We start from the raw sequence: 13,513 nt of genomic DNA, 5'->3' as shown, positions 1-13,513 counted from the left end.
CTAGAGGGTGCAACTGGTGGAGACCGGGGGTTTACTGCCCTGGTGGCAGGGCCCAGTATAAAAGGCTGCACATCATGCTTCTACAGCACTCTGGAGTTTGGAATAAAGGACCAAGGTCACTACGGTTTGAGTACAACACATTGCCTTGTGGAATCATTCATAAGTACATTTAGAGACATAACGATGGCTTTTCTCCAGAAGACCTGATAGAGGTCTTTAACATTATGAAAGGGTTTGACAGGATCGACATATAGAAGATGTTTCCACTTGTGGGAGAGACCAGAACTGGGGGCTATAAATATAAAATAGCCACTAATAAATCCAACCGGGAATTCAGGAGAAATTTCTTTACCCAGACAGTGGTGAGAGTGTGAAACTCTCTACCACAAGGAATGGTTGAGATGATTAGCACAGATGCATTTAAGGAGAAGCTAGATCAGTACATGTGGGAGCAAGGAATAGAAGGATATGTTGACAGGGTTAGATGAAACAGGGCGGGAGGAGGCTCGTGTGGAGCATAAAAACCAGTAGGGACCAGTTGGGCAGAATAGTCTGATTCTGTGCCGTACATTCTATACAATTCTCTGAACCCATGACCTTCAGGCTCAGAGGCAAGAATGCTACCAACTGAACCACAGTTAACATTCCAACAGTGGCTATCCCTTGAGTCAATATCTAAAAAATGAAGGCCTGCATTCAATTTTCATGGTATGGTTATGTCACTGGACTAGTAATCCAAAGGACTGGAGTAATAATCCAGAGAACATGAGTTCAGTTTGAGAATTGGAATTTAAAAATCTGGAAATAAAAAGCTAGTAAAAGTGACCATGACCCCGTCAAAATGTCATAAAAATCCAACTGATGCACTAATGCCTCTAAAGAAACCTGCTACCCTTACAGGACGTTGGTGAGGCCACACCTTGAGTTCTGCGTACAGTTTTCGTCTCCTTATTTAAGGAGGGATATACTGGCATTGGAGGCGTTGTGTAGGTAAATAAACAGACGAACTGAAACAGGAGTAATGTAACTTGCTGTGTCCTTTATAGCAGCTCCCCAAAATGGTGTCCCAAACCAGCATGAACCAGCATGTTTGCAGCAGTGTGTGAATAGCTCCATCAGGGTCCTAATGCCTGTCTAGTGAGGGTTCGTGTAAGAAACAAAGACAGTATGAACACAATAGGAGACAGTTCAGAGAAGGTTCACGAGGTTAATTCCGGGGATGAGGGGGTTGACTTCTGAGGAAAGGTTAAGCAGGTTGGGCCTCTTCTCATTGGAGTTTAGAAGAATGAGAGGTGATCTTATTGAAACGTATAAGAGTCTGAGGGGGCTTGGCAGGGTATATACTGAGAGGATGTTTCCCCTCGTGGGGGAATCTAGAACTAGGGGGCATAGTTTCAGAATAAGGGGTCACCCATTTAAGACGGAGATGAGGAGGAATGATGGTCGTGAATCTTTAGAATTCTCTACCCCAGAGAGCTGTGGAGGCTGGGTCATTGAATATATTCAAGGCGGAGATGGACAGATTTTTGAACTACAGGGGAGTCGAGGGTTATGGGGACAGGCAGGAAGTGGAGCTGAGGCCAAGATCAGATCAGCCATGATCTTATTGAATGGTGGAGGAGGTTCGAGGGGTCAAATGGCCTTCTGCTCCTATTTCTTATGTTCTTATGTACCCAGTTTGGCCTATAAGTGACTCCAGTCCCACAGCAATGTGGTTGACTCTTAACTGCCCTCTGAAATAGCCTGGTAAGCTACTCATTTGTATCAAATTGCTGCAATGGTTCAAGAAGAAGGCCCAACATGTTCTCAGAGCAGCAAGGGGTGGGCTATATTTTATATATAATCCCATATTTTTACCATATTATTTAAATATTACAGTGATTACATAGTTTAATTTCCATGCCTTTCTGAACACGCTTGTTCAAACTCATTTTCCAAAGATATTCGTTTTGATCGAGTGGCTTTTATCCCAGGGCTTTAACATTGTGACCCATCCTGAGCTTCTGGAACTGTTGTGGTATAATCGCAGTAACTACAAACTCCTGCAATAATTCCTGCTCCCTTCTCCCTTGTCCCTGGCCAGAAAATTGGATGATGGACCTATCCTACGGTGCACAGATTTACAAGGATGTGACCAAAGCTGAGAGGTTGGAAAGACTGAGCAGACTGGAGTCTTTTACTCTACAAAACCGAAGTCTGAGGGGTGACCTAATAGAGGTCTTTAAAATTATGAAGTGGTTTGATAGCGTAGACGTAGAGAAGTTGTTTCCACATAGCAAGTCAAAAAATTAGGGATCATAAATATAAGGCAGTCACTAATGAATCCAATAAGGAATTCAGGAGAAACATCTTTACTCAGAGTGCTGGAGAAATATCACCAGTGATGTCTCCGCAAGATCCTACAAATCCCCTGGGAGAACAGGCGCACCAAAATTAGCATCCTCATTCAGGCTAACATCCCCAGCATTGAAGCACTGACTACACTCGATCAGCTCCGCTGGGCGGGCCACATTGTCTGCATGCCAGACACGAGACTCCCAAAGCATGTGCTCTACTCTGATCTCCTTCACGGTAAACGAGCCAAAGGTGGGCAGCGGAAACTCTACAAGGACACCCTCAAAGCCTCCCTGAAAAAGTGCGACATCTCCACTGATACCTGGGAGTCCCTGGCCCAAGACTGCCCTAACTGGGGGAAGTGCCTCCGAGAGGGCGTTGAGCACCTCGAGTCTCGACGCCGAGAGCGTGCAGAAATCAAGCGCAGGCAGCAGAAAGAGCGTGCGGCAAACCAGTCCCACCCACCCCGTCCCTCAATGACTATCTGTCCCACCTGTGACAGAGTCGGTGGCTCTCGCATTGGACTGTTCAGCCACCAAAGAACTCACTTCAGGAGTGGAAGCAAGTCTTCCTCGATTGCGAGGGACTGCCTATGATGATGATGATGAGGTTAGAATGTGGAACTTGCTACCACATGGAGTAGTTGAGGTGAATGACATAGATGTATTTAAGGGGGAGCTGGATAAGTACATGAGAGAGACAGCAATAGAAGGTGATGCTGATCGGGTGAGATGTGAGGATTCTCGTGTGGAGCATAAACACCAGCACAGACCAGTTGTGCTGTAGATGCCACGTAATATGTAAACCACATTGAAGGTAACTAGGTCATTCTTTAATATTTTATAAACCAAACAGCTTGAGAGAGGGTCATGTTGTGACGTATTTAAGGGTTTGGGACGATATAAACCAGAAGAGCATTTTGTAAACTGTCATGTAAGTACTTTTGGGATCACTAGCCACTAGATGGTGTCATTGTGGGAGCCCAAGTATAAAAGGCCGGCCATTTTGTATATTAGTCACTTTGGGCTAAGGTTATACCTCTTTGAGTTAAACAGTATTTAGTCTAAGAGTTAGTGCACACACAGGATAAACAACATCCAGATTCAGAGATTGTGTGACAGTCTTTCACAACCGGTTTTTATTATTGAAAAGATAAACAGATTTCCATTTTCTTTGCTGATTTTTTTTCTTTTCATGTTTTGCCATTTTAATTCATATTTTCCATGGCTGTTGCCATGGCAATATGGTGTTTGAATTTTGCTGGAAGTCTTTGCGTCACAATAAGCAGTTTTAACAAGATTGACCAACCTAGAATAGGGTTGCGATAGTGTTTTACGAGCAAAACGAAACTGCTGCAAATCTGAAATGTAACCCGAAAATCGTGGAAATACACAGCTGGTCTTTGAGTGCCGAAAATATTAACCTGTCTTTTCTCTTTGCGGCTGTTGACAGGACTGCTGCATATTTCCGGCATTTTCTGTTTTTATTTGCGATAATTAGCTGACGGGGGAGAGGATTTAGTGGTGTGGATTTTCCTCTTTGTTGCGCTAAGGGAATGCTCTGTCCCTGGGTACAGTGAACAGGATCACAACCCGTCATCTGTGGCTCAGTGGGTAGCACTCGCCTCTGAGGCAGAGGCGTTCAAGTCCCACTCCAGAGATTTGAGGGCACAATCTAGGAAGACTCTCCAGTGCAGTGCTGCAGCAGTGTTACACTGTCAGCGGTGCCATCTTTCAGATGAGTCGTTAAACCATCTGCCCTCGGGTGGACGTAAAACGTAAGAACATAAGAAATAGGTGCAGGAGTAGGCCATTCGGCCCCTCGAGCCTGCTCCGCCATTCAATAAGATCATAGCTGAGCATCTACCTCAACTCCACTTTCCTGCACTATCCCCATTATTCCCTTAATATCAAAAAAATCTATCGATCTCTGTCATGAATATACAGCCCTCTGGGGAAGGGAATTCCAAAGGATTGCCACCCTCTGAGTGAAGAAATTTCTTCTCATCTCAATCCTAACTGGCCGACCCCTTATTCTGAGACAGTGATCCCTGGTTCTAGACTGCCCAGCCAGGGGGAAACATCCTCCCTGCATCTACCCTGACAAGCCCTGTAAGAATTTTATAAGTTTCAATGAGATCACCTCTCATTCTTCTAAACTCTAGAGAATATAGGCCTAGTCTACTTAATCTGTCCTCATAGGACAATCCCCCCATCCCAGGAATCAGTCTGGTGAACCTTGGTTACACTCCCTCTGTGGCAAGTATATCCATCCTTGGGTAATGAGACCAAAACTGTACACAGTACTCCAGGGGTGGTCTCACCTGGGTCCTATATAATTGTAATAACACATCCTTACTCTTGTACTCAAATCCTCTTATAATAAAAGATTCCATGACACTATTTCGAAGAAGAGCATGAGGGTTCTCCCCGGTATCCTGGCCAATATTTATACCCTCGACCAACGTTACAAAAACAATCCGATTATCTGTTATTATTGCGTTTGCAGACCTTGCTAAGTGCAAATTGGCTGCCGCGTTTCCTGCAGTATAACACTTCAAAAGTACTTCATTGGCTGTAAAGTGCTTTGGCAGGTCCTGAGGTTGTGAAAGGCGCTATAGGAATGCAAGTCTTTTTCTTTCTGTTCTGTCAGCTGTCAGGTCTCTGCCTCCAACAACACCGCACCAGGATTTCTGAGGCCTCCCCGCAGTGACACAACTGGGCTTGCTACTGGAGTAGGGCCAGGCCTAATGTAGGCCCTTTTAATGAGGCAAAGGGGGAGAATCCCTGGTCTCCACCCCACTCATGGTGTCCCCAAATGGAGGGGCACCCCAAGAAACTTGGCGGTGGGCCTGTGCTGAGAGCCTCCATAGACTGGATGGTCTGCAGGGAGACATCCTGAAGAACCGGACACAAGTTCACTGCGGTATTTTAAGCAGTTTTCTCAGCCAAACAATATTCAGCAGCAGCCAAAAAGTCCCGCTGCTTGTATGGAGCAACTATGCTCCTGTTTGTTGTTCCCTCTTCCTTAATCCCTGCGTCTGGGTTATTGGTGGCCATGGCCGGGGAAACTGTGCCCCCTCCACTTCGTAAGCGTAGCACACCTCCCGGGGGCCGAAATTCAGGCGTGCCAGAAAGCTGGCGTACCAACGATCTGTTACCTGGCTTTACCGCCGGGTGCGGTGAGGCGGGCCTTCGGATCGATTTTCTGCACTATTAACTTTTTCCCGCATCGGGCCGGAAGTCAGTCATAAAGTGCGGCGGTAAGTTCTGGTGAGGAGCGGAAGTTGGGGCGGGAGCGAGTCTCCGTGGCGGTCACTCGGGCGCAAGTGGGGACAGGCCGAAAAATCCCCGAGGTGAATTTGGGTCAGGGCAGCCAATGGACTGCAATGCGACGACCACTCGATTCCACCGCATGACCGCCGCAAAACGGGGGTAGTGGGCCTTATCTGGACCCTAAATTTCAGCCCCCCAGTGTCTTGTACCTGTCAGTGCCCAGCTAGAAAGAAAGAAAGACTTGCATTTATATAACGCCTTTCACGACCATTGGACTTCTCAAAGCGCTTTACAGCCAATGAAGTACTTTTTGGAGTGTAGTCATTGTAATGTAGGAAACGCGGCAACCAATTTGCGCACAGCAAGCTCCCACAAACAGCAATGTGATAATGACCAGATCATCTGTTTTTGTTATGTTGATTGAGGGAATAATATTGGCCACGACACCGGGGATAACTCCCCTGCTCCTCTTCTTCGAAATAGTGCCATGGGATCTTTTACATCCACCTGCGAGAGCCTCAGTTTAACGTCTCATCCGAAAGACGGCACCCCTGACAGAGCAGCACTCCCTCAGCACTGCACCGGAGGTGCTCAAGTACCTGGAGCGGGACTGGAACCCACAACCTACTGACTCAGGCGAGAGTGCTACCCACTGAGCCACAGCTGACACCTGTAGCTAAGCCGAGAAAGGAAAATCGGCCCTTGTAATTCTTACCAAGTTATAAAGCTCGAGGGCTGGATTTTCGGCTTTTGCGATTTCGGGGCGCTAATCGCGGCAAGGCGTTAAAAATAGTGCCTGCAAATAGTTTGCACCCTTGACTGCAAGCTTTGGCAAAAATGTAAGTTGGAGGAGCGTTGGCGTTAACTCGGGCGTTGCACGGCAGACTTTGTACACCTGAGCCGAAACTTGCGGCGGTAAAGAAGTTAAGTTGTTGTTTAGTGCCCTGCAATGTAACATTGTATATTGTATGGTTTTATTTTGGTAGGGGGTGTTTTTGTGACTTTGTTGCAGTAAAATATATGGATCATGATTTGCCATTGGTGTCTTGTGGATCATTCCAACGTTCACTGGAGATGTGCCTTTATCCCCGGGGCACAGAGTGTGTCCAGTATTAGCTCCATCTCTCAGTTTCCTCCATTTAGGAGAGCCGGTCCATTACAAGCTGGCGACATGTGAGTGTTGGTCCAGCAGCATCTCCACATTGCCTCCCCCCGTGGATGGTGTGGCTATCCAATGGGGGCCTCGCCAGGCTCCTCTTAGTCATCCTCCTCCTCCTCCTCCTGAGGTGGGCCTGCAATCTCCACTGGCCCCTCATGATGCAGCATACCACGATGAATTTGGATACCTGTTGAGGGGAGTATTAAAGCTGCTTCCAGAGTGGTCCAGGCATCGGTCTGCCTGTGGGAGATGGCACATCTCAACCTTCTCACACACTGCTCCTCAGAGAGCTGGAGGTATGAGCGTTGATGCCTGTAAATCCATGGGGGTGACGTCTCCTCCCTGGATGTCTTCGCCCTCTCCTTATCCATGGGCCGACATGGCCAAGAGACCACCTTCTAGCTTGATGCGTCTGCCAATAGCATGGAGTATGATACATACGCTGGTGAACTAGTCATGCCCCCATTAAATTTTCTCACTGTAATGGCAGATAAAAGTGAAGTTTGCAAGCCGGAGCTTCACGCAGCATTATGTGCGCAACCGTTGTAGTCACTGTAACCTGCGATGTAGGATCCTCATCCCTCCATTTAAATAGGCTGCTGTGACCGCCTGTTTTTTTCAGGCATTTCCTGGGGCGGGCGTTAAATAAGGCGTGACCGCCAAATGTTCCATCCGAGGTGCTAGCACAGCGTTGCACAATGATTAACGGTCATGATCTCAGTAAAAATGGATGGTGGGGCGGTAAGTTTTTGCGCCGGTGCTAACCAGTAGCCGAATCTACCGGCCGGGCGGTAAATCCTAGACGCCTGGCATTGCACCCAACAACAGCCTTTACCGCCCCACCGGGGCGCTAACCAAGGCGCAAATGAGCCGAAAATCCAGCCCCAAGTGTTTGTTTTGTATTTCCCAACCTGTGTGATGGGATAATGCTATTTACATTGAAACGGACTAACGCATAAACTAGCACAAAATATAAAAACAAATAGCAAGAGTTTCTACAGGTGTATAACAAGGAAAAGAGTGGCTAAAGTAAATGTTGGTGCCTTAGAGGTCGAGACCGGGGAATTAGTAATAGGGAACATGGAGATGGCAGAAAATCTGAACAAATATTTTGTATCAGACTTTATGGTAGAGGACACTAAAAATATCCCAACAGTGGACAGTCAAGGGGCCTATAGGGAGGGAGGAACTTAACACAATCACAATCACTAAGGAAGTGGTACTCAATAAGATATTGGGATTAAAGGCAGCTAATTCCCCTGGACCTGATAGCTTGCATCCTAGGGTCTTAAGAGAAGTAGCGACAGGGATTGTGGATGCATTGGTTGTTAATTTACCAAAATTCCCTGGATTCTGGGGAGGTCCCAGCAGATTGGAAAACTGCAAATGTAAAAAAGGAGGCAGACAAAAAGCAGGACACTATAGACCAGTTAGCCTAACATCTGTGGTTGGGAAGATGTTGGAGTCGATTATTAAAGAAGCAGTAGCAGGACATTTGGAAAAGCATCATTCAGTCAGGCAGAGTCAGCATGGCTTTATGAAGGGGAAGCCATGTTTGACAAATTTGTTGAAATTCTTTGAGGATGTAACGAACAGTGTGGATAAGGGGGAACCAGCGGATGTGATGTATTTGGACTTCCAGAAGGCATTTGACAAGGTGCCACATCATAGGTTACTGCACAAGATAAAAGTTCACAGGGTTGGGGGTAATATATCAGTATGGATAGAGGATTGGCTAACTAACAGAGAACAGAGGGTCGGGATAAATGGTTCATTCTCGGGTTGGCAAACAGTAACTAGTGGGGTGCCGCAGGGATCAGTGCTGGGACCCTAACTATTTACAATCTATATTAACGACTTGGAAGAAGGGACTGAGTGTAATGTAGCCAAGTTTGCTGACGATACAAAGATGGGAGGAAAAGCAATGTGTGAGGAGGACACAAAAAACCTGCAAAAGGACATAGACAGGCCAAGTGAGTGGGCAAAAATTTGGCAGCTGGAGTATAATGTTGGAATGTGTGAGGTTATGCACTTTGGCAAAAAATATCAAAGAGAAAGTTATTATTTAAATGGAGAAAGATTGCAAAGTACTGCAGTACAGCGGGACCTGGGGGTTCTGGTGCATGAAACACAAAAGGTTAGTATGCAGGTACAGCAAGTGATCAGGAAGGACAATGGAATCTTGGCCTTTATTGCAAAGGGGATGGAGTATAAAAGCAGGGAAGTCTTGCTACAGCTATACAGGGTATTGATGAGGCCACACCTGGAATACTGCATCCAGTTTTGGTTTCCATATTTACGAAAGGATATACTTGCTTTGGGTGCAGTTCAGAGAAGGTTCACTAGGTTGATTCCGGAGATGAGGGAGTTGACTTATGAGGAAAGGTTGAGTAGGTTGGGCCTCTACTCATTGGAATTCAGAAGAATGAGAGGTGATCTTATCGAAACGTATAAGATTATGAGGGTGCTTGACAAAGTGGATGCAGAGAGGATGTTTCCAATGATGGGGGAGACTAGAACTAGAGGTCATGATCTTAGAATAAGGGACCGCCCATTTAAAACTGAGATGAGGAGGAGTTTCTTCTCTCAGAAGGCCTACTTCTGCTCCTATTTCTTATGTTCTTATGTAAAAATGAGAATGTAGCAGAGGTGTGAAACCGGCTTAAATGCTCCAAACTGGTCGTGCAGTAATGATTTGTTCACGTGTGCAAAGATTGCAGTAAAAAGTATCATTATTTTAATAGACATGACCTATAGTCAGTCTTTTTCTTTTGTATGGTAATAGCAAAGCAAATCAAATGTCAATATCTAAGTCGGATATCCAGGCCAAAGCTTCCGGTGTTAACTGTCTGGATATCTTATACGCTGCCTATGAATTTCCTCTGAGGGCAATGCTCAATGATGTGTTCCAGGGTCTGATTCCATCGTCGCATAATGGGGATGCTTTAATCTTCCATCCATGGAGAAGCTGACAGCATCGACCGTGACCGGTTATGAGGCAATTGATGGTTGTCCAGTGTTTGCGAGGAAGGTTTGATCCTTCAGGTTGTACGCTGGGGTCCTCTGTAAGGAATCTATTCTGTATGTCGTCGTCCTTCCAAGCATTTCACCATCGGTCATCAAGGCTGAGGGGAGATTGCTGAAGGGCTTCGGCAACGGTCCAAAATGCCTTGTAGATTTGAGACGGGTTGGTGGTAGGTTGTTCAAGCCGGCCTGGATCGGCACGTCTTTGCTGGTGTAACGGTTGTATTCTCTGGAGACTGTGTATTCGTGGTGTAGGTGTGGTGGTGTGATGTTTGCAAGCACTGGGAGCCAAGGTGTTGGTGTTGATAAAAGTCGGTGATAATTCTCATGTAGTCAGTGAAAAGTATAGTGAGTGAATGTATTTAAGGTGGAAATAGACAGATTTTTGAAAGATAAAGGAGTCAAGGGTTATGGGGAGCCGGCGGGGAAGTGGAGTTGAGGCCAGGATCAGAATAGCCATGATAGTATTGAATGGTGGAGCAGGCTCGAGGGGCCAAATGGCCTACTCCTGCACCTATTTCTGTCTTAAGTTCTTATGTAAATCATTGTGCCAATCGAGAAGAACACTGAATATTTTCCGCATCTCTAGCAAAGTCTGTAGACTTCCCACGTTTCAGAATATGTCCTCTTAGTCCAAAATAAATATTTTAACCTTGATGGGTTCCATTTCTATGTCATACAGATCATCAACTACAGCAGTATTTCTGTCGTTCTCGTCAGGGTGTACTGTTCTGACTGGTACGATTGAGATCAGGTGTGTGTACTGTGTTTGATGTTTCAAAGACGAACAAATGTCTTTGCAATCAACCTATTTGATGTTACTTGAGAGAAAAAGTGAGCTTCCTGCTAACCCCTTGGAGGAAAAGTGAAGATTTTCTGTTTTCCTTTTAGTGATCCCTGAGCCTACACACATTTAACTGAAGCCCTGTGTGTGTTTTTTCTCTCTTTCTCTTGACACACAGATTATCCTTGAAGATAGAAGCAGGGAACAGTTCACCCCGCCTGGTCTCTTCCAAAGAGGACCTAGCAGGTAAGAAAATGATTTCACAAATTATTCCCGAATGGGTTTCGGTGGCTGTAAATCTGAAGTAGCCATGGCACAGACTGTCTGCGAAGTTCTATTTTGTACTTCACACATAATGTATCAGAAAATGCACACAGCATTACTTCACCAACAAGTCCCGCCTGCCGTATTTATTGGAATTCTTTAGTTCCCACAAGTCAGATTACAACAAATGTAATATGATTAAATCATCGAAACTGGAGCAATGCGATAAACAGGCATGTATTTCTTTACAGTTCATGGCTGATTTCAAAACTTATTTATGATGTGTGAGGTACATAACGTTCTGCGTATTGGGCTACAGTTTTATCATGGACATTGCAATGTTTGAACTAAAACCCTACTGTTTTAAGGGTTCTGGCACTATCTTCATCTCCATTCATTAATGCAAAGCATCCAAGGAAGACAGCAAAAAAAGTTTTGTTGTTTAAACGGTAAGTTTGGACTGCGTAACGTATCGGGTTCAAAATGCAAGCATTTGTAGAGCACACTGGATCACAAAAAGGAATAAAAGTGGTGATCTACACCAATAAATTATATTGTGTGCCATGGTCTGAATGACCCTGTGGTTTCTCTCTCCAACTGCACAATAATTCCTTTATTATCCCTCTCTGTAAGCCATGGAGAGCCAGTTCTGCAGTAATGGTATCAATCAAAGTAATTTTCACATCAGGTTTAATGCTGTTAGCATCGCTTTCATTTTGAGACCGTAATGTGTACACATATTATAAATGTAATGGATGGTTTGCAGCAAGTAATAAGAATGTGGGTTAATGAGAAGGTCAGAGGGGGATTCAGAAAACATTTGGGTTTCTTCTCGTGGTTTATGGTGTCATTGAAAGCACTCGGTTAAATTACAGCTTTACTGCTCCCTTTTAACAATTCCTGGTTCGGAGGAGGAAATGTGAGTAATTTCCGAGCTGGGGGAATTTCCTTTAACTCCCTGAGTTCCCAGCACAGTTGCGTGGCAGCTCATAGACAAAGAATATCTGTTGAGCCACGTTAAATGATGGAGGTATTTTGGGCTGAAATAAGCCGTCAAATGTTTGGATGATAACAGGTGCGAAAAAAAAGCAGTCGCAATCAGAGAGAGACATTATATGACAGCACATTTGTTTCTAGGCTCAGAGAATCTAGAGCTGTGTGTATACGGTGTATTAACTGATTCCATTAGACTGGCACTCCATACAAAAGAAGACTACAAACCATGACTTGTTGGCTTAAGGCTATGCTGAGGTGTATATAAGAACATAAGAAATAGGAGTGGGCCATTTGGCCCCTCGAGCCTGCTTCCGCCATTTAATAAAATCATGGACTCGGCTCCACTTCCCCGCCCGCTCCCCATAACCCTTTACTCCCTTATCGCTGAAAAATCTGTCTATCCCCGCCTTAAATATGTGCAATGACCCAGCCTCCACAGCTCTCTGGGGCAGAGAATTCTACAGACTTACGACCCTCTGAGAGAAGAAATTTCTCCTCATCTCAGTTTTAAATGGGTGTCCCCTTATTCTAAGACTATGGGCCCAAGTTTGCCCAGGAGTTGTTCTGTTTTCTTTTGGAGCAACTAGATTTTTTTTTGGAGTATCTTAAAAATCACAATTCTGCCCATTTAATTTGCTCCAGTGTAAGTTAGTTTTTTTTATTAAGTTTAGTTTTTTTTTCAAAAGGGGGCATTACCAGCCACCTACGCCTGTTTAGACAGCTAAAAGTTACTCCAAACTAACTTAGGCCAGTGTATGTGGCCACTTGTGGCCGCACAGAAAACCCTTGAGCTAAGAAATCAGTGCAGGTAGGTACATTTAAAGCACCAAGCACTAAACAAAGCACAAAAATAAGCATTCAATAACAAATAAAAAAACACGAGGAAAGCACCGAGACTTACAAAGCACAAAAAGTAATAAGCAATTAATTAACAAGTAAAAAATAGAAGGAATCCTGCACCTAAAGCACCAACTGAGAGATTAGTTAGCGATAAACATTGTTCCCTCTTTCCTTATGAAAGAGCAGCAGAAACTGTCTGCAGAGACCGACCAGAGTTACCACTCCACCCACTTTCAACCCTTTTCGAGCAGGAAATCTTTTCCTTTTTTTGCCCATTTTTCGGGTATTTGGTCGGGCGTTAAAAACGGCAGCCTAAAACCTGGCAGAGGCATGGGACTTGGGCTCCCTCAGGTGAGGGACCGCAGACGACTCGATTTAGCCCCGAAAGGAGTTCGGAGATCGGCCGAAATGCCCAAGTTCAGCCCTGGGGGAGGTTGGGGGCGGGTCAAATCATTAACCAAAAGTCCGAGACTTGGTCACTGGAGAAACTAAGTGCCAGGCTGGATAAATAATGAACCAGAAGTCCCTGGAGAGACCGAGGCGACCAGGGCTGGAGGTTGAGGCTGGGTTGAGGCCCGCCATAGCCGGGAGAGTCAAAATCCCCGTTTCTGGAAGTCTGATGAGGTCGGATTCGGCCGCCTTATTGGGCCCGCTTTGGGATGGGGGGAGGGTGAAGGAGAAAAGTGGGGGGGAAATATCGACAGGTTGTTCAAGTTATTTAAGTGTTAATATACAGCTGCTTTAATTACATTAATATTAAAATATTTATTTTAAAATACAAGCATATATTGACATGATTGCATCTAAAATTTTAGTCATTAAAAGAAAAAGCAGGCT

General features: G+C 45.2%; 1 protein-coding gene across 5 annotated transcripts in view; it reads left to right on the top strand.

Moving 5' to 3' along the window:
* LOC139232442 (ras-specific guanine nucleotide-releasing factor RalGPS1-like) overlaps positions 1–13,513 on the top strand; it is a 1,066,646-nt gene that overhangs the window by 865,052 nt on the left and 188,081 nt on the right. For all 5 annotated transcript variants that reach the window (XM_070862624.1, XM_070862625.1, XM_070862622.1 and 2 more), the window contains one exon: positions 10,755–10,822. In XM_070862624.1, the coding sequence (XP_070718725.1) occupies positions 10,755–10,822 (68 nt within the window). The remainder of the gene's footprint in view (positions 1–10,754; positions 10,823–13,513) is intronic.

Source organism: Pristiophorus japonicus, chromosome 20 (assembly GCF_044704955.1).
Source record: "Pristiophorus japonicus isolate sPriJap1 chromosome 20, sPriJap1.hap1, whole genome shotgun sequence".
Taxonomy (NCBI): Eukaryota; Metazoa; Chordata; class Chondrichthyes; family Pristiophoridae; genus Pristiophorus; species Pristiophorus japonicus.
This window is presented reverse-complemented; position numbering and strand designations above follow the sequence as displayed.